The 22,952-nt window shown below is 35.6% G+C and overlaps 1 protein-coding gene across 1 annotated transcript; it reads left to right on the top strand.

Moving 5' to 3' along the window:
- The first annotated feature begins 21,905 nt into the window (after nt 1–21,905).
- On the top strand, nt 21,906–22,950 carry LOC110709095. The gene is made up of 2 exons (XM_021887310.1): nt 21,906–22,084; nt 22,302–22,950. The coding sequence occupies exons 1-2, from the start codon at nt 21,906–21,908 to the stop codon at nt 22,948–22,950; spliced, it is 828 nt and encodes a 275-aa protein (XP_021743002.1).
- Nucleotides 22,951–22,952: the final 2 nt, after the last annotated feature.

The following is a 22,952-nucleotide window of genomic DNA, read 5'->3' on the forward strand; positions in this document are numbered from 1 at the left end:
AATATATATGAATTTGCATAGAACTGGTAAAGTGGCAAATAACTTGGCATATTATCGGACCTTGGTAAAGTATAAGACAATTTTCATAAGTCATTGTGAAAGAACATTAACTAAAGGTATGAGTTGCAAAGAGATCTATTGAGTTCAGCCAATTTTGTCATGAAAAAGCTGGACAAATCAAAGTTTTGAATATTAAAGTGCTTCATACTTTTACTAGAGGATGGGTGAAAGATAGTATAGATGGAAATTGATTATTTTTTGTATAATGTGTAAGGAATTAATAAGAATTTTGGTTCGCAACAAAGAATGCATACAGAGAAGTATATGACCTTACCAAGGATGGAATGATAAAAGATCAAAATAACTCTAAAGTTGAATTAAGTGGAGTTACGGGGGCGTAACTCGTTTTCTTTAAGGGGGGTAGAGTGCGATAGAATTACGCACTTTTTCCATAATTTCGGCATTTTAAAGTGATTTTTCGTCAAGTTTTACCCTGATTTAGTTGATAAGTGTGATTATTTTACACACTAAGTTATGTAAGTTTATTACAAAGTTGATCTACACTAATGCTAGTGTGAGTTTGTTAGATAGTCTAATAGTTTACACATTATTTTGTGTAAGTTTGTTAGTAAAGTTGTTATCTTACACATTATTTTGTGTAAGTAGGTCAGCAAGTTGGTTACTTTACACACTAATTTGTGTGTGAATGAATAGATGAGGTAGAAAGGAAGTATCACAAAAGTACAACAACTTAAAGCATTAAGAAAAGTTTTTGAGATTTTAAGTATTTATTTTCCTTTAAACGAGTTTTTAAAGTTTTCGTACCTAAGTTTCGAGGACGAAACTTATTTTAAGGGGGGTAGAATGTAATACCCCTTATTTTTATGTATTTTTATAAAGTATTTAAGTATTAATAAAATGTATTGTCAAGGGCTCAAGTATTTTAATTAAATATTCTAAAGGGTTAAAGTATTTTAAATATAAAGTTTTATAAAAGTAAAATATGTTTTGGGCCAAACATTTATTAATTTTTGGGCAATGTAAATTATTCCTTCATACTCTTATTGGAATAACCCATTTCAAAACCTAAAACTTAAGCCCTATCCCATAACTTAAGCCACATTTTTATAAGCCCAATTTTAACCCTACACTCTCTACTCTATAAATACCCCATGAATTCCCAAAAATTTCCCACACAAAAACGTTAGTCTTATTTTCTCTCTTCTTTGTTTTAATAATTGTAATTATAATTATTGATTTATGGGTTTTGATTTTATTGTTTGATATTAATTTAACTAGTATCAAATTGTATTTTGATGATTGAACATTATAATTTCCAGATTTTGTAAATTTTATAACCTAGGGTTTTTAATTATTGAAAATCATGATTTTAGGGTTTTTATGAATAATTGATTTAGGGCTTTTATAGTAATGATGTTTTAAAATTTTGGTGATTATAACTACTTATTAGTTTAACTTAATTCCGGATTTATTTTGAACACACAAATTCATGTATTAATAATTAGATTTCCGTTCGTTAATATTAATCTCGTTTTAATCCCGATCAGGTTCAAAATTCCTCTGATTTTGATAAAAAAAAAGTAGTGTTTTTCGAGTGGAAACAACATTTTAAGAAAGGGGTAAGAGATAATTTAATGTTTCTATGAATAATTTATGTATAAAGATGTATTTTGATGAAGTTTTAAAGGATTTTTAATTAGTTTAAAATGTTGGAATTTTATTTAAAGTAGTATAATTGTGATTTTTAATAAAAGGGTGTGATTATCCATTAAAAATGAGTTTAATTAGGAATTTTTAAATAATTTTCAGATTATTATAAGTTATTTAAAGTGAGTTTAAGTTGCTGAAAATTGTGTATACAAGGGTAATTAATATAGTATTATTGTCCCTTTATGTGGGAGACTTGGTTCGGGAATTGTTGTAGTGTAATCGGCTACTTTAAGGGCTTATTTGAGGTACGTTCGCGTACTTAACATATTTTGATGATGTAGAATCATGCTAGGCTTGATTTCAATCAATTACAAGTAGTATCATGCTAAGGTTTATGTATGGAATTGTGAATTTATGGTGTTTGTGATTGAATTGGGAAGCATGAATTATTTTTGATGGTTATGGATTGGAAGATTATATTTTGGGCATGTTGTGTTTGAACCACATTTTTATTTATGGCATGTTAGAAGGCATGATTAATTAAACTACATTTTTAGTTATATTTGTAATATTGAAAAGGAATTTTATTATGGTTCAAATGATTTTTATTGATGTTTTAAGCATGAGGAATGAGCTATATAAGTGTCTATGTAAACAAGGAATAAATTGTATGTTGGTTCCTTTGTGCACCTAAGGTGTTTTTAACACCGAGGGATAGGATTTTTGGCGCATTATGCGTTTAAGGTGTCTTTGACACTGAGGTAGAATTAAAAAAGGGTTCAACATTAAATAATATATGGTCACTAAGTATTCAAGAATTAATTTGGTATGTTTGGCTGATCGAATAATTATTGTTGATTGTTGTATGATGCTTTGAGAGTCATCACCAAGTCCAATAAAAGGTAAATAACGTAAAGTGAAAGAGATTACGCACCAAAACTCTTTGAACGTATATACCTTGAGTATGAACAATGGGGGGAGTTATGGGGTTTTATATTTAACCATAACTTCTAATAGAGTACAGGACATTGTACATTCCTTTTTATTTATTATTATGCGCAGGAATTCCGCCACCTTTGAGTGGTTTTGTCGCTGGCACGGTTAGCTCCCGTGTCAGTTAACCTCAATTTATTTGGCGGGGGTTAGGAGGAGGAAACACGTTCGATGCGTAATCAACGCTAAATTAATTAATTAGTGTATAGTCATTGTGTCTTGTTGATTGGTGTGTGTGATTGTGAGCAGGTGCAATGAGGTAAGTGTGTGTTGATAGGTGAAAGCATGTTAGTGTGGCTATTTTACGCTTATGTACTCAGTTTTGCTGATTGTGTGTGTTTGTGTATTTGGCCATATCTTTAACTTGGCCCTATGATGACCCATTTCTAATGGAGAGTAGTGGAAACAAGTAGAGATAAACTTTTCAGGTATTGAAGAATGATCATGATGGGACATGAGAGAAAAGTGAATCTTACTAGTTTTCATTAGGTTACAAGGTGTTTTATGCTTTATTTATTTATGACATATTTTATGTGGACTAACACAAAGGTTTGGTTTGGAACGGTTTTTGAATAAGGGCCTTTAATGGTTCCAAATTGTAGTTTGATTTTATTTGACTTTGTTCGATTGGTTTTAAACTTTATTTTCGTTTGTTTAACTTTTGATTTGACTTGTTTAAACGGTTTTTAATTTTGAGTCTCCCGCTGTGTATCATTGATAATTGCCTTAGCCGTTTTTACGATGGCGGTAATGTCTTAGTTATTTCTAAATCCTATTTTAAAGAGTAGAATGGGTATTTTAAGGAAAAGAATTTCTAGGGTGTTACAGGATATTAATGGGATAGTGAAAGAATTGAGTAGAGAAACATTAATGGCTTAAAAAGATACCTTTATTTGATTAAGGGCGGATAATTTTAAGCCAGTTATATCAAGAACCTTGATGCAGCTACTAATCATTCATCCATACTTCTGTAACGCCATTGGCTGCTGAACATAAGTCAAAAAGTCCTTTAGATATAGAAAAAAACGTATATGCTCCACATGAATACACCCAGACAAGCATCTATTCATACTCAAATACTCACCATTACAACACAGTCTCTTTATTCATTCATTTGGATGTGTGACTGCACGTAGTAGTGGACCTATAGAAAGAAATGTGATGCAAATAAGAAATAATTATAGTATTATATACAAGAGGAACAAAGTATAAAAGTTAAAAGCAATAGATCCTTTTGTTGGGGTTTGGTGAGTCCGACTCACCGCGAAAGCAAACCCAAAAACAAGACCGCACTCGCAATAAATAAAACCAAAAACATAATTAAATTAATCACAAGATTAAGATAAGCTAATTACCTTTGACGCGTGCTTCGCTCCAAAATGAGCTCTTACTTGAAAGCTTCAAGTCCCGCTCACACGGAGACCTCCTACGAAGTCCACCCGCACCAACAAAACCGACTAGGTCCAATGTCTTGGGGTTAGCAAGACCCGACCAATAAAACTCAAGTAATTATATTGAGTTCAAAGGTTTTCACTAATTGTGATGCCTTTTTCAACTCTTACTCAAACAACATTCCCAATGCCCATACTTGGGTATTTATAGGAAATGATGGGAGTATCATTTACTCTCCCACCAATGTGGGATAGTATGATTTTTCCATTTTATTTTAAATCTAAAATAAAATTAATAATCAAGCTAGTAATAAATCAACAAGTGGCAAGCTCATGTGAGTGGTTAGGTGATGATCAATTGGAGAAGGGGGGGACCAAACTTGCTCCCCACTCCCTCTCCCATAACCGGCCACCTCACTCCACACACACTCAAGGACCACTAGCCACATGGCACCCACCCTTGGACACCAAGGCAGCCAAGGTGGTGTGCCATGTACTGCTGTCCGTGGCAGCCACGCCCAACAAGCCCAGCAGGCCCAGCACTCGCATGCGGGCTGCTAGGCACTGCTGGCCAGCAAGCCGAGCATGCTTGTGTGGGCTGCTGTTGTCCTTGTGCCTTGGCCAACGCTGCTAGCCAGCAAGCAATGGCCTAGCCATGCTGCTGCTAGTTGTGGCGAGCTGGTGCGCCTAGCGTGCTAGCTGCTGCAGCTTATTGCGGCATGGCTTGCTAGCCATTGCGCGCACAAGGCTGTGCCTAGCATGCTTGCACGCGCTAGGCAGCACCTAGCCTTGCGATGCTAGCATGGGTGCGCTAGCACGCACCAGCCAGCCTAGGCTCGGCTTGGTGCGCATGCTAGCCACCATGCTAGGCTATACGCCCTTAGCACTAGGTTTTCTTGGGCATTCCGATGCTAGGGGTATTGATTTATTACTATTTCTCATCTCGTCTTTCACTATTTTTCGACTCGACTTCTGACGCTCGGTATCGACGCTCTAAGCTCGAATTTCCGACGTCTAAATAAATATTACTCGGTCGACTCATTAATTCCTTTCGAATTAATTCGTCGGTTCGGTTTGTTGAATGCTTGGGTGTGACCCGAAGGGTTCAGTCAAGATTAAGCTGTAATATTAATTATTCAGTAATATTACTGATCGGAAGCGGCCTCCACCCAGGCATTCCGATCACTTGACCTCACTAAATATATTAGCTTTCTAATAATTCTGAACCCACTAACGGAATAGTACACTTGTTCGAAGGACACCATTCCTTTCAATCTCCCACTTGTCCTTCCGGACAAGTGCGCATTTTGTGTACAGCCTTTTTCCTATGTCGCTTAATGTCTCTTCATGAACTATAAGGTAAGATTTGTTTTGTCATCCTTATTACGTCCAAAAGTGTTTCTCGATTCCGAGTTCGACTTTCAATAAACAGATGATTTCTAAAATCCATCCGATCACGGCCATGCATTTTATAGTCTCGCTCTACGAGAGGCCTTGTATACAACAAAGACATCTTCCCTATTTTAGTAGGGGGACATTCCCAGTCTTGTAATGTAGCTCCTCTTACTGAGAGGACCTAGTCGCCCGAGTGTTGCCGTTATAATCCCCTATTACGGCAGACGTTTGACAACATCAAAGCGAACTAGTACTCAAATAAGAGAACTCACAATACTCATGGTCGAGGAAATAGGTTCCGATAGCCATAATGAGAAGTATACTTATGACAAATTTTTTTAATTTCTTAAAGTATTCTCATAGGTCGATCCAGTATGGTTCTAAACCAATACCTGTGCAAATGATTTATGACAATCATGTCCTTGTAGCACATGAATAGGTGTTATAGATCAAAGTACACACTAATCTCAATCGGTCATTAATCGTCCATCGTTTAAATGACCTTGATTAGGGATAATTTTCGATTATTATGTTCAATGTTCACTTAATAGGTGTTTCCTTACCAAGACTAGTCTTGATACCCTATTTTGAATATTCTCATAATCGAATGGACTCATTATTTAATCTTAAACCACAATTAAATAGCATAACAGAGTAATAAAATATTGCATGAAATTTTATATTACTCCAAAACTTGAATGGTTTTCCTTAGCGTCTTACATTAATTTTTCTCAAAACTAACTAAAACATTAAACAAGGAAATCAAAGCCAGTCTCCTACATGCTTGATTCCCATTGCCTCAACGTGCTTGTTGTGCTTCACTTGAGGCAAGGGTTTAGTAAGTGGATCGGCTACATTGTCATCTGTTCCAACTTTGCAAATTCTGATTTCACCCTCTGATTTCCATTCTCGAATCATGTGAAATCGCCGCTTGACATGTTTGACCTTCTGATGTTCCCTAGGCTCTCTAGCCTGAGCAATAGCTCCATTGTTGTCACAATAGAGGGCTATTGGACCCTTTATAGAGGGTACAACATCAAGTTCACCAACGAACTTACGAATCCAAACAGCCTCCTTAGCTGCTTCAGCAGCTGCTAAGTATTCGGCTTCAGTTGTAGAATCTGCAGTTGTACTCTGCTTTGCGCTCTTCCAACTAAACGCCCCTCCATTTAGACATAACACATATCCAGATTGCGATTTGAAATCGTCTTTGTCTGTCTGGAAGCTTGTGTCGGTATAACATTCCACAACTAAATCCTCTACACCACCATATACCAGGAATTTGTCCTTGTTCCTTTTCAGGTACTTTAGGATATTTTTGGCCGCAGTCCAATGCACCTCTCCTGGATCTGATTGGTAATGGCTCGTAGCACTCAAGGCATACGATACATCCGGCCTAGTACATATCATGGCATACATGATCGATCCAATAAGCGAAGCATATGGAATCTGATTCATTCTTACCCGCTCATCAGTTGTCTGTGGACACTGCTTCTTGCTTAGGGTTATGCCATGTGACATTGGCAGGTGACCTCTCTTGGCCTCCTCCATGCCAAATCGAGCAAGTACCTTATCAATATAAGTACTCTGACTCAATCCAATCATCCTTTTCTATCTATCCCTATAGATTTTGATGCCTAGTATATACTGAGCCTCTCCTAAGTCTTTCATTGAGAAGCACTTTCCAAGCCAGGCCTTTACAGACTCTAACAACGGAATGATGTTTCCAATGAGCAATATGTCATCGACATATAAGACTAGGAAGGCGATGTCACTCCCACTAACCTTCTTGTAAACACAAGATTCATCTGGATTCTTGATAAAACCAAACTTACTGATGGCTTCATCGAATCTCAGATTCCAACTTCTGCTTGCTTGGTTTAGTCCATAAATGGACTTCTTAAGCTTACAAACTTTCCTAGCATTGTTTTGGTCGACAAAACCTTCAGGCTGTGTCATATACATAGTTTTTTTCCAAATAACCATTAAGGAAGGCGGTTTTGACGTCCATCTACCATATTTCATAATTGTAATATGCAGCAATCGCTAGGAGGATCCGAACGGATTTAAGCATTGCGACTGGTGAAAAGGTTTCATCGTAATCAATACCATGAACTTGTCTGTAACCTTTTGCCACCAATCTAGCTTTGTAAATGAATACATTTCCATCTTTGTCGGTTTTCAACTTGAAAATCCACTTACATCCAATAGGTGTATAACCTTCGGGTAAGTCAACCAAGTCCCAGACTTGATTTTCAAACATGGAATCCATTTCAGATCTCATGGCCTCTTGCCATTTAGCAGAGTCGGTGCTTGCCATCGCTTGCTTGTAGGTTGCCGATTCATCTCCATCCATAATCAGGATGTCCTGATTCTCGGTTAATACTAAGCCAAGATATCTATCAGGTTGAGATCTCGGCCTATGAGACCTACGTAGGGTAATGGATTGAGCATTTGCATTGTCGGTTTGACTTTGCACATTTTGATCATTGACCTGCGTCAACAGATGCTATTTGAGCACTTTGACTGTCATTATGATTTTGTTGCTCATCCTCACGAACTTCGTCGAGTTCGATTTTCCTCCCACTTGTCATTTTGGAAAGGTGCTCCTTCTCCAAAAATACACCATCGCGAGCAACAAACACTTTGTTCTCCGATTTGTTGTAGAAGTAATACCCTTTGGTTTCTTTTGGGTAGCCCACAAAGTAAACCTTGTCAGATTTGGGATGAAGTTTGTCAGAAATCAATTTCTTGACATATGCTTCGCATCTCCATATCTTTAGAAAAGATAACCTAGGAGGTTTCTTCGTCCATAATTCATATGGAGTCTTTTCTACAGCTTTTGATGGAGCATGGTTCAGTGTTAGTGCCGCAGTTAGAAGTGCGTGTCCCCAGAAAGAGATAGGAAGATCACTAAGACCCATTGTTGATCGTACCATGTCTAACAAGGTTCGATATCTCCTTTCGGATACTCCGTTCCATTGTGGAGTTCCTGGAGGTGTCAATTCTAAAAGTATACCCTTTTCTTTCAGATGGTCATCGAATTCTTGGCTCAAGTATTCACCACCTCGATCTGATCGAAGGGCTTTGATTTTCTTGCCAAGCTGATTTTCAACTTCACTCTGAAATTCTTTGAACTTTTCAAATGATTCAGATTTATGCGACATGAGGTAGACATAGCCATATCTACTATAGTCGTCCGTGAAATTGATGAAATATCGATGTCCATTTCTTGTGGTTGAGCTCATTGGTCCACATACATCGGTATGTATAAGACCCAATAAGTCACTTGCCCTTTCTCCCAACTTGGAGAATGGATGTTTAATCATCTTGCCTAATAGATATCCCTCGCAATTCTCAAACGATTCTAAATCGAAAGAGTCAAGAACACCTTCTTGTAGAAGTTTCTTGATGCGTTTGATGTTAATGTGGCCAAGACGACAATGCCACAAGTAAGTCTAATTTGACTCTATGGTCTTAGCCCTTTTTGTATCATTATAAACATTATAAACTTGTTTGTCTAAAGAAAGCACATAAAGGCCATTTTCAGAATGTGCAATACCATATAAAACATTATCGAGATAAAAAGAATATTCTTTGTCCTTTACTCGAAATTCAAAACCTTTGGCGTCCAACCCCGAAATTGAAATAATGTTTTTGGTAATGTTAGGAACATAATAAACATTATCGAGTTCCAAAACTAGCCCGGTGGGCAAAGAAAAACTGAGAGTTCCTACGAATACGACACCAATTCTGGATCCATTGCCGACCCGGAGTTCAATCTCTCCCTTCTCTAGCTTTCTAGCGTTCCTTAGTCCCTGAGAATTAGAACAAAGGTGTGAGCCACATCCGGTTTCTAATACCCATGATGTTAAGCTAGTGAAGTTAAAGTCTATAACGAATATACCTGATTCAGAAGCAACGGTTCCGTTCTTCTTATCTTCCTTGAACTTGAGGCAATCTCTCTTCCAATGTCCCTTCTTCTTACAGTAGAAACATTCGGAATCAGATTTAGAAGACGCTACCTTCTTATCCTTGGTAGCTTTAGACTTAGGCGGAAAAGTTTTCTTCTTACCTTTCCCCTTAAAGCCTTTCTTCTTCTTGCTCGAAAATTTGAACGACTTGCCCTTTTTAATCATGAGCATATCATGCTTCCCCTCATCCTTGAGCGTTTGCTCAGCTTGCCTCAACATACCATGAAGCTCGAGGAGGGTTTTCTCCATGCTGTGCATATTATAGTTCATCTTGAACTGATCATAGCCTTTGTGCAGCGAGTGGAGAATGATGTCAATTGCCATCTCGGTTGAATACCCCGCATCAACCCTTCCTATGTTTTCAAACAATCCAATCATTTTGAGTACATGTGGGCTGACTGGCTCTCCTTTCTTGAGCTTGCTCTCAAGGATCTGCCTGTGGGTTTCAAACCTTTCAGTTCAGACCTTCTCTTGGAACATATTCTACAATTCATAAATGATCTCAAAAGCCGTCTCCTTTTCAAAGAAAGTCTTTTGAAGCTCAGGAGACATTGTGGCCAACATGATGTATTTGACATCTCGATTGGCACTTTGCCATCGATTTAGGGCAGCTTGAGTCACCTCCTCATTGGGAGCCTCGGGCATTTCCTCATCAAGGACATATTCCTTTTGCTCTTGCATGAGAACAATTCGCAAGTTCCTTTGCCAATCAAGAAAATTTGGCCCACTCAGCTTCTCCTTGTCGAGAATTTAGCGTAACGAGAATTGGTTGTTTGAGTTATTTGAAGACATGATTCTACAATTGAAAGAATTTGAAATAAAAACCATTCATTATACTTAAAAAAGATTGAATTCATGCATTTTAATCAAACTTATTTAAAACGTCTTATTCACACATTAAAGATTGTCCCCATTTTAGGTGAGAATAAGTCGATTCCAAGATCCAAAGAAACAAAGAGTGGTTAAGCATACTTTGGCTTGTCTTAACACTCAATCTCCTAAGGTAAGCAACGCTTTGCTAATGGCTCCAAGCCACTCTTGGTTGAATAAATCGTCGCATCCAATGCTCTCTAAACAATTTATTCACTTTGCCACAACATGTTAGGACTCCATCACTCATATCGTTGAGTATAACCAAAACCACCTTGCATACCCGGTATGCCTTACGTTCCTTGGAGAAGTAGTGATGCCTCGCTTTGGCATAGCGCACCACTACCCTTGTTCGGTTGGTAAGTGTGTTTTGGAATGAGAAGTTTTACTCAATATTTTAGGGACCTAGGGTTTCTATGTTGGTTGATTTAAGTGAACTTAATTAATCATCTCAACATTCGAAATCCTAAACATGCATCTAACATATAATTCATATATATATAAACATAAATATATATCGAAAACATAAATAGAGATGCATTTGGCAACTAGCATGACCCCTTGAGATCTTCAAGTCTTCACAAGGTCTTCATTTGCAACTTCATGGCTTTGTCTTCTAAGAGCCCCGTCTTCAAGACTTGACCAAAATATTACAATTGCTAGTATCTACGATTAGGACTAATATAAATATTAAGGTACAAAAATACTCAACGGTTCGCAGACCGTATTTAGATTTACAAAAATACATCACGGATCACAGTCCGTATTTTCTATCCTAATCGGGCCCCACTAGTTGACATTTCATAAAACCTGTGAGAGAATTTACATTACATTCATCCATTCACTATCTGTGAATGGCCCATGCATTTTACAACGATAAACAAGTAACAATGCATAAAACGCGCGAGAACTAGTAACTAATCTAGGTGGTTAATCCAATTAACACGCCTAATAAAACTAGTCAAAGTTGTTTTAACCGGTTATGGAAATAACTTAGAGACGCTCCCACTAAATTCCGCATCCAACTTAACTAATCCAATTAATTAAGTCGGTGAACCCAAATAGTTGCCAAAATTAATTTTGCAAATGTCGCTCAAAACCCGAGGCCTAGCCTCCAAAAATTTTAATTAAATAAACAAAATAATTAAAATAATTAAAACGACAATTTTAAGCAAAATTACGTATTACACAATGTCTAAGTGCCTAGCACTAAGACTTGGAGTCTGAAAAATACCCTTATTTACATATTAAGCAACGCTAAAATTAACTTTAAAATAGCATCGCCTTAATAACCCGGGGTTATTGTGCCAATTATGGGATTGTACGTACCTTACAACAAGCACGTAGTATGCCCATGCGCACCCCCGCAACACCAAGCATGCATGTGGGCTGCTTGTGCTCGCATGCGCTACGCCCAGCCCAGCCAAGCGTAGCAGCACACACAGCGCGCACAACATTATGCTGTTGTTGCGCCATGCTGCTGGCTGGCGCGCTATGCTGCTGGCAGCGAGCAGCAGCCCACGCCCTTCCTCGCACACACAGACGCACAACACCATGCACCTAAGAACGAAGTGCCCAGCAGCCTCGGCAGCCACATATGGGTTGCGTGAGCAGCCCAGCTGGCCGAGAGCTAGCTCGGGGCTCTTAGGCCTCGTGTTGCGTGCTAATGCTTCGACAATTATTGATTTTGTGTGTGACAATATAAATCAATTCTAAATTAATTTTAGAATCAATTTTAAGGAAAAATGAAAAATAACAAGTCCAACTTAAATAATTCATCCAAATGCAATTAACCAAATTTATTTCCAAGAACCATTCTTTAATAAAATTGGTTTAACTTGGTGTAATAAAATAAATTAGGGCAATTCTCACTATTAATTTAATCACTTTAAATTAATCTTGAGATTTTGACAAAATAAAAGGGAGTTGGAAATAATGAACATAAGTTCAATAAAGACTCCAACTTTAATACTTGTGACTTCATGAAAAATAATATCTTCCAATATGAAGATAAACCAATTTCAATCACAAGTTTTAAACTTTATGATTCCAATCAACTAAAAAATGATTAAATCAACAAAGTTTAACCAAAATTCATGGAATTTAGTAACTCAAAGTTTCAATCACTTATCATAAATAAAGATTGAATCTTTAGTACTTGGAAGCAACAAAGAACAACAATTTCACATTTAATGCAATTAATTTGCAATTATGTGAAAAAATAAAACCAAACTTTCAAGCACCAATTACTACCAAGTAATCATGCTTAAAGTGGTCTAAAATTGCATATAAATAAAGGAAAGAACCAAATTCATAACCACCATAAATATGCAATCAATTTTCAAGGTTAGTAAGACTAAAAAATTTTCGTCAAAACGAAAAATCCCTCAAAAAATGCATTTCTGGTCGTTTTTTTGGCTAAAAACAGAGTCCTAAAAGGGTAAAACCATTTCCAGAACGCCTTTCCCACCAAAATTCACTATTTTTGGGTCGAAATCTGGGTTCGGGAGCTGAAGACAGCTCTAATACGAGGTAAAAATTGGAAAAACGAGTTACTAATCTAATTAGCAACTTAAAACCAGAAAAATTAAGCCATAAAAACACCTTGAAAATATTATAATTTTATAATCACTAGCGCGTGGCGCTACAGTCCAGACCCCTGCGCCATTGCAGGAACATTGATCTATGACTATTTCTAGTATTTTACTCTAAAGGGACAAGTCTAAAAGTCATACTAAGTCAAGTTCGATCAATTTATTTAGACATTAATCAATAATATTAATTAATTTATTAATTTAGGAAAGTCCTTTAGTCATTAATTAATTTATTTAAACTCATCCACAAGTCAAACAAACAGTTAAGGGAAACACAGTCAGAAAGCGCACATGAATATATGAGAAGAATAAAGTAGAGGTCTATTATTAAGGCAGGTTCAATCTCTTTTAGGTTGGATTTGTACCTTCATCCCCGAACTTCCAATCATGGTTCCAGACCTATTAGAATAACGATCTCATGGATCGTTAAGGGATGTAACCTTCACGCTGTGAACGGTTTACAAGTTCCTAAAACTTGTTGGCAACTCTTTTACTCTAATTTTCTTCCCTATGGATGCCACCATGCTTAAGTGTACGATCACTGTTTAGGGTAATTTTACCCCGCCGCGTGGTCCAATCAGAGGATGACACATGTCAGCCCCAGGATGGCCCAAAGTGACCTATCCCTACTTGACACGTGTCACTCCAGAAACTTGGGGGAAATGGCGGCCTTCAGGCCAAAATCCCAAGAAAGTCGCAATGCGGCGCAGCCCACCAATGATTAGGGTTCAGTGACCTAATCAGGGGCACAAATCTCGAGGACCCTACAAATAGGGAGATTCCCCTCTTTTGGAAGGTACGTTTTACCATTTATTACAAACTGTCCTTTTGATAGAGACATCTGAGCTTGGAACCCGAGCAGATACCCACCTAAATTTCCGCACTTTTTTCTCTCCCTTCAAGTTACTAACTTGTTCGTTGGAGGCGGAGCACCGCCCAACCGGTGTCTCCGTTTGCTTTGCAGGTACAGGCCGCACTGGACCAGTCTTTGTGTTGTAACTCTCCCGAGGGACAAAATCACCCAAAACAATCATAGTGGGGCTCACGTGTGGGATGCTTGAAATATTCCCTACAGTATTTTGGCGACTCCACTGGGAGGATTTTCATTTTAATTCCTAAACTTTATTTTGGCAATATTTAGAATGAGTGGATGAGACTCGAAAAGTTCTAAGTATTTCATGTGCGTAATTTTGATTAACATTATTGGCATAAGCATAAAAATGTCCGCATTGGAAAGATCATCCGTAATGCGTCAAAAACATAGGATTTTTACTTGTAAGAAATTAGGGAAATATCTTTCACAACTAAAGTCAAAATATCGCCGCGAAAAACTTGAAAAATTCAAGAACAGAAAGCTGTCGAGGCATGTAGGAATTAGCGCTAAGAAAACAGCTCCATCGCCATGCGATGGCTTTGTCACCATGCGACAGTAATTTTCGTCTTGCTACAGTGGCATCGTCTAGCAACAAACTCTATTTTCTCGTGCCAAATTCTTCCAATACCGAGCCAGAAATCTACCTTCTTGTTTCTACTAGTTTTCTAGTACTGTTTGCTCGGTTTTACTTCCTGATTGAGTTTTTCCCTTTTTCTGAAACCCATGTGTGTTCTACATATGGCCATAACCCCCTAGGAATTCACGCTTCATCTACCCAATTGAACGCTCCTAGCAATGAAGGGTACATCCGAGTTTGTTGAATTCACCAAACCATGGAAGCGAGTTTAACTCGCAGGGTCCCATCCACTCGCGCCAACCCTTCCAAAGGTAAGGCTTCCCCCTAGTGCATCCAGACTCATAACCATGGACTCTCTTTGACTAACCCATATCCTGAACTTTAAAGACTAAGAGCCATGGTTAGGTTGAAAACTCATTGCATCATATTGTGACTATTTCACTACTAGTGCATTATTTGTTGTACATAACATACAATCAATAGATTAACCCTAAACCTGTTTAATCTATGTTGGTTGAACATTAATGCATAAACAAACCTATTATTGGTGATCACTTGAATTATAATCATATTAGCCTTATTAGCAAGATTATTAATTATCTTATTGAACGTGATAACAAGTACAAATTCCTTCTAAACATGCGTAAAAGGTGTGATCAAGCAATAAAAATAATAATATCAAGCAACAATAATAATTATAATAATAATCATAATATTCTCAATCTCAAAGCACAATAATAATAGCAAAATCCTAGGCATGATACTAACAAGATTAATAACAAACCCTAGCATGTAACTAAGCATTAAAGATCAAAGCTTTACCCCTACCATGATACTAACATGATAGAAGAAAATAAATAGGAAGCATCATACAAACAAAAATGATATTAGAAATATTAGTTAATCCTAAACATGATACTAGGAAACAATACAACATCCTAACATGATACTAGGAATCAACAAAATAATCTAAGCATGATTTCTATATCAAAAATAAAGCAATTACTTACTTTGATGCCTCGTATCTCTTCCTTATAACAAAATACACACGTAAGTAACTTCAAGGAAAATAATAAACAATTAAATTAAATAATTGAAAATAGGGATTTGGGACCAAATCCTCTGAAATATAAAACCTTTCACGTCTAGGATGAAGGCAATTTAAAACTTGGCTAGGTGTGTCTAGAACTATGTATGAGGAATTTTTAGCAAGGGAAGGTTTAGAAAAAAAATACAGAGAGAGAAAGCTTCCAACTTTTTGAGAGAGAATGGACATAGATGATGGGTATCAATGATTAAAACGGAGAGATACGACCCCTATTTATAGAAAAAATAGCTCGGAATCAAATCAAGTCATATTCAGAATAAAATACCTCATGTCGACAACGACAGGAGTTAGCACTAGGCGACAGGGGCAGCGCCAAGTGACAGCTGTTAGCGCCATGCGACAGCTTTGTCGTCTCGTACTAAGTCAACATTAAAACGCGCTTTATACGCGGAATTATCTTCTTAATACGATTAAGCAGCTAATTTTGTGTTAAGCAGATTAAAATCATATTTGTGACAAAACACATATTTTATTCAAAATAAAACTCTTTAAAATATAATTATTAATCCTAATTGTAGGGAATATTTCAAGCATTACCCCAAACTTTAACCCCACTGTGATCATACACTTAAGCATGGTGGCGTCCAAAGGGAAAGAAGATAGAGCAAAAGAGTCGCCAACAAGTTTTAGGAACTTGTAAATAGTCCACAGGGTGAAGGTTACACCCCTTAACGATCCAGGAGATTGTCAACTCCAATAGGTCTGGAACCATGAATGGTAGTTCGGGGATGAAGGTACAAATCCAACCTAAAAGAGATTGAACCTGCCCTAATAATAGGCCTCTACTTTATTCTGATCGTATTCATGTGCGCATTCTGACTAACATGCAATCAATTAGTTAACCCTAAACATGTTTATCTATGTTGGTTGAATAATAATGCACAAACAAATCTATTATTGGCGATCACTTAAATTATAATCAAATTAACCCTAAACAAGATTATTAATTATTTTATTAAGCGTGATTACAAGTATAAATACCCTTTAAACATGCATAAAATGTGTGATCAAGCAATAATAAATATCAAGCAACAAAATATTAATCACAACAATTATAAAAATAATCATAGTCATGTTAAAGCATAATACTAGCAAGATCCTAGGCATGATACAAACAAGATTAATAACAAATCCTAGCATGTCACTAAACAATAAAAATCAAAGCTTTAACCGTAACATGATACTAACATGAATATTCAGAAGACAATAAAAGGCATCACATAAATCATAAAGGATCTAAGGAACTTATTCTTTACCCTAAACATGATACTAGGAAGATCAAAACGCCCTAACATAATACCAGGAATCATAATAACAACCTAGACATGATTTCTATATCATAATATCAATAAAGCAATTAAAGCACTTACTTGGATGCCTCGTATTACTTTCTAATAACAAAATACACACGTTAGTAACTTCAAGGAAAATAATAAAATCAAACAATTAAATTAAATAATTATTTGATTTTATTATTTAATTTGATAAATTTTAGCCATATAGAAGGGCAAAATCGTATTTTCCTTAAAAATACTTCTTTTATTCTGATTAAAACTCTAAAAAGTCAACTAAAGTCAATTTATCAATGCTAATTAAATTAGGAATGAAAAGAACCTTCTAGAAGACTATAATCAATTCTAATTGCATTAGGAATGATAAATCAATATTTGGCCCTCCTCTAGATCATTGGGCCGCACATAAATATCAAACCAGGCCCAGTTTAGTAATTTGGCCATAACTTCCTCATTATTCATCGGAATTGGGCTTATAATTTATCGTTGGAAAGCTCTTTTCGAACCCGACCCAACTACACTATTATTGGACCCTTGCCATGGACCAAAACAAACTAGATTGGCTGTTTTCATAAAATATGTTTCCAAAAACAGAGAGAAAGAAAAGAAATTAAAACTAACCACAACACTAGACTTTCCACACTTTCACCTCATTCAATTATGATTCGACGTGAAAGGTACTCATCACTGGGTTTGGTTTTGGGGAGACACAAATGGGTGTCTACACTAATCATGTTAGAATTAAAAAAGAACCTTCTAGATATTTCTAAAAGATTAAAATCAATGCTAACAATTTTAGGAATTATAATGAATAGGCCCTCCTCTAGATCATTGGGCCACATGTAAAATCATTGGGTCTAATTTAATTTTATCCATAAATTCCTCATTATTCATCGAAATTGGGCTTATAATATATCATTGGAAAGCTCTTTTCGAGCCCAAACCAACTACAATACTAAATTGGTCTGGATATTTTCATAAAAAGAGTAAGAATAGAAATATTTTGGAAACAGAAAGAGATATTTTAATAAAAAAAAATATCCACATCACTAGACTTTTCACACATTCACTTCGTTCAATAATCAAATGACGTGAAAGGTATTCATCACTGGGTTTGGTTTTGGGGAGACACATTTGGGTGTCCACAAGTATGATATATTTTGAAAAGGGCTAGTCTTAGAAAATGACTAGAGAGAGAATAAGATTTAGCTTAGACAGAGAAGAGAGATGATTGGTGATCAAGCTTGTTGATTGTTGGTGAATAAAAACGGGGAAATACAACCCTATTTATAGATAAAATAGTCTGAAAACGATAGATTAGAGTTATCGAATCGAAATAGAATTGGCTCTTTTCGCGAACGAAAGGACCCAGCGTGAAACGATATGAATCATGCATGACGACAGAGTCTGTGTCGTGCGATAAGGCTGTCGTTTGGTGCTGCGATAATTTTTTACGGATTTTGTCTTTATCATATCTTTTAATCCAAAAGTCCAAATAAGCCATATAATATGTTGTTGGAAATCTCTTGAAGTCTACTTTCCAACTAAATTAAAATCAGATGATTTATAGGATAAAATATATGGCCGAAATAGTGGGACGGTGTTAGTTTTGGATAGAATTTCGTATTTCTTTCATATATTTTTCGTTATAGTTCGGAATTAATATTATAATATATCATTGGAAAGATAATTTCAAGTTCTATCTAATCATATAATATTTGGATAAATATTATGAGGCACAAAAATATTTCCTTACCTTCTTCCATTGCGCACATAACAAGGACTCTAAAAAAGAGAAGTTTTATCCAATTTCGAATTCTTTGATCTTATCATTTCAAAAAAGGATAATTAAGATCTTTTAAAAACTTATAGAAGCTTCTTATAAATCCTAATTAGTTTAAGAATGGGATTAAACCTTTGGACCCTCCACATGATCATTGGGCCGTAGGTAAAATCCGAATTGAGCCTAATTTAGTATTTTGGCTATAACTTCCTCATTATTCATCGGAATTGGGCTTATAATATATTGTTGGAAAGGTATTTTCAAACCCCATATAATTATACCATTATAGGGCCCATATCATGGACCAAAATAATTGGACTGAACATTTTCCATAAACAGGGTACGAAAAGGAATATTTTCAAAAATAGAAAGAAGTATTTTTATTAAAATGACCGCATCACAAGACTTTTCACATTTCACCTTGTTTGATAATTAATGATGTGAAAGATACTCAAAAATGGGTTTGGTTTTTGGGGAGACACAATTAGTGTCTACAATATGGAATTATGGATGCAAGCATGTTGAATTATATTCGATTAATTGTTTGAATGGAATGTTGATACAAGCATGATTTTATTGGATTGGTTTATTTACCGTATTTTGATTATTGAAGGATTGAAATTAAATAGTTTAAGTGGAATGAATTTATTAATTATTCCACAAGGTTATTATTATTTTATTAATTCCTCAAGCATGACTTGTTAGTATGTTGAGTAAAACTAGATTAAGCCGAAATGGCTAGGTGGGTTGACTATGTTCAACAATTTTGGATAATTTGGAGTTTAAAGGAACTAAAGGTCAATTTGTGATGTGATCACCATTGTCCTAAATAAGATTAAAAGTGAATTGATGTATGATTGTTATGTATGGTCTACTTGAATGAGTCGGCTATAAATTAAATTTGTAATCACGTAAAGTGAAACAAGGATGAACAATAAAACTCTAGAAAGTGTGCACTTCTAGAGTATTGACAATTATGGGTTGGAGTACACGGTGATAGCCCTTGGCTTTTCGAGGCTTGTTTGATCAATATGTCATCTTCTATTTTAGTATTTACATTTTTATTTTATAATGATAGTTAGATGGGATCTTAGAATAACTTTGTGAGAATGGTGTCGTGCCCATTCTTGCATTGCGCTAAACTTTTATTTTAAATGGTCAATTAATACTAAAACTATTTGGTGGGCTGGACAACCTTGTATATTGCTTACTCCAAATTAAATTAATTAAATTAAATGTAAAGAGTCAAGTGTTTAAAATTGGTTAATAAGTATGTTGAGTCAATTGAATTGTCTAAGTATGGAGTCTTGATTAATGAATTCGTGTTGTTTATTTATTTACTTTAATTAATTGAGCATGCTTTGTAGCTTGTATGTACTCATCTTTGCTGATTGTGTGCTTTTGTGTATGTTACTTTTGGTTATGGCCTTTGTCTTTCAATGACCTTATGATGATCCAATTATTACACTTGTATTATTGGGGAGCAGTATTGCACAGGTTAGGTTGATGATGTGAAGTTCGGGGATTTGACATACGCATTGTCAAGGGATTGATGTGATTGAGAGTATTCGTTCTTTGTGTTGAACTTATTTATGTTTTACTATTTTAATTATGTTTTGGGATTTTGAATATTGGTTTGGTTTTAATAAGGGCCTTTATGGTTCCAATTTGTAAGGTTTGACTTATTGGTTTTCTAAATTATATTATTTTAAGGTTTAAGTTGGATTTCCGCTGTGATACTATGATAAAGCCGTAACTTTTTAACACGTGGCAGTAACATGCTAATGGTTCTCCTCTGTTTTTTTAAAATTAAGTGGTTTGGGAAAAGGGAGAATTTTTGGGGTGTTACATAGTGGTATCTGGGAGCTTTGTTTTGATTTTATAACCACTAAAGCCATTTTTTAAATTTTTAGGCGCCTAACGTTTTAAATCTAATGAGTTTTGTTTTATCTACTTATTTAAAGTTTAATCTAAATTTTCAAAAAATTATTTTACTTTAATAATTTGATTCGGTATTTTAAAAAAAATGTTTTTTGTTTATTTATCTAATTTTTGAAATTATTTATTTATTTTGAAATAAAATGAATTTGATTATTTATTTTATTTTCTTAACTTAATTTCTTGTTTCATTTTATCACTGAGATTTGGATAGCTTTAGAAAGGGTGAATAGGATAAATTATTTCTTTCTATGTGCATTGTAATTAATTCTTTTGTCTTTTTATTATTGTATGAAGTGATTATGCAAGTTATTTGATTGTGTATGTTTTATATAAAGGTGCTACTTGATTGTGATCATCTAGTATTATGTTTATGGTTTAAAAAATATAATATGGAATTATATGTGATGATTTGTGCTATATGATATGTGTAATTAACATTATGTGAAGCATGCAACTATGTGACTATTATATTGTGTTTCTTTTATTATGTTATTTACTTATTGCTTGGATTTTGGAAGGGATTGAATCAAGGGAACTATTTATTTATTTTATGGTGCATATGAATGATTAATTTTAAATAATCATTTCTTATAAAAGTGACTTATTAGGGGCGAAATTGTGGCCTTACCCACCTTTCTACCTTAATATATTTTTGAATGTGAGGTTTTATGCAAGTAAAATTCATTTGTGTCAACGTTGGCCTAAGAGTGCGTTATACAACGATGCTTTAGCTGATGCTATTAGGCTTCTAGCTGAGAACTTGAACCAAAACCACAATGACAATCCTGATTTTGCGGGTAAGATGTTTAAGAAGCTTGCTCATGTCAAACCACCATACATTTAGGGAGGTGGAGACCCAACTTTTCTGGAGAATTGGATTAGGGAGTTTGATAAGATTTTGCTGCTTTGAATTGCCCTGTTAATATGAGAGTGGATCAAGCTGCCATGTATTTGATGGAAGAGGAAGATATTTGGTGAAGGGATTAGGGAAATATGCTTCGTGCTAAGGCTAATTTTGGTTAGGACAATTTCAAAACCAAACTTAGGGAGAAGTTTTATCCGCCATTCTTAAGGAGGCAAAAGGCTTAAGAGTTCATCAATCTGCAAATGAACAATATGTCGATTACTGAGTACTATAACAAGTTTATGAACTTGTCAAGGTTTGCTCCTGAAGTAGTGCCTACTGAGGAGTTGAAGGCTCAAAGATTTGAGCAAGGTTTGACTAAGCAATTACAAAAGGAATTGGGATGAAAGACCTTTAAGACTCTTGATAAGGTTTATGGGAGAGTAGCACACATGTACAGTTTGAATGTTAGGAGTGCGCCTGATAGTGGAACTGGAAGTGTTGGAGAAAAAACGTAAGGATTTTGTAAATTTGAGTAACAAAGGTTACTTCAAGAAGCCAAGGAACGGGAATTTCCAGAATAGGAATGTTTAGAACAATGGAGGATCTTCCAGACCTAATGGCCAAGCTGAAAGGCATTACAATTGCAAGAGATGTGCCAAATCATCTTGGAAATGATTGTGATGAATACTTGGTTGTGTGTAGGTTTTGTAACAAGAAGGGTCATAGGGAGTTTGAGTGTTTCTCAATACTGAAGCAACAAAGAAATGGGAACAAGTTTACTCCAAGAAGCAATCAAGGAGGGAATTCAAATGGTCAAAATGGAAATGTAAAACAAAAATGTTAACAACAACAACCCCAAGCATCAATGAAAGAATGTCACTCCAGGTCGTTTGTCTGTGATGAGTAAGAAGGAAGCTGAAAGGTCTTCTGATGTTGTCACTAGTAACTTTTCTATTCATTCTATTTCTGTTAAATCTTTATTTGAATTTAGATCCACCTTTTCTTTTATTTCTAGATCTGTTGTGAAACAATTGGGACTAGTTGAACCGAACCCGATTGACTTGCCTATTAGATTACCTACTGGTGAAGATTTGAGGTGCACCAAGATGCATAAGGGTTTACCTTTAAGGATTGGAGAGACTGACTTTCCATCAAATCTTATAAAATTTGAGTTGGGTGACCTTGATGTTATTTTGGGTATCAATTGGTTAGACACTTATAAAGATAAGATTGATTGTGAGATGCAGAAGATTCATTTAAGGAGTCCTTTGGGAAATATTGTGTCTTACAGCCGTTTTGGAAAACCAAAAGGTATCAAAATTATTTCTGCAATGAAGTTGTCAAAACTTGTGAGTAAAGGGTATCCTTTGTTCTTTTGTTGTGTGCAAGAGTTGGAAAAGAGTAATAAGGTGAATGTGAAAGATATGCCAATTGTGAATGATTTTTTAGATGTATTTCCTAAAGAGATTTTAGGTTTGCCACCAAAGAGGGAATTAGAGTTTACAATAGATTTAGTTCCTGGGACGACACCAATTTCTAAGGCACCATATAGAATGGCACCTGCTGAGATGGGAGAGTTGAAGGTGCGACTGCAAGAATTGTTGGATAAAGGGTATATTAGGCCAAGTGCATCTCTTTAGGG

This window comes from Chenopodium quinoa, unplaced genomic scaffold (genome assembly GCF_001683475.1).
Source record: "Chenopodium quinoa cultivar QQ74 unplaced genomic scaffold, ASM168347v1, whole genome shotgun sequence".
NCBI lineage: Eukaryota > Viridiplantae > Streptophyta > Magnoliopsida > Caryophyllales > Amaranthaceae > Chenopodium > Chenopodium quinoa.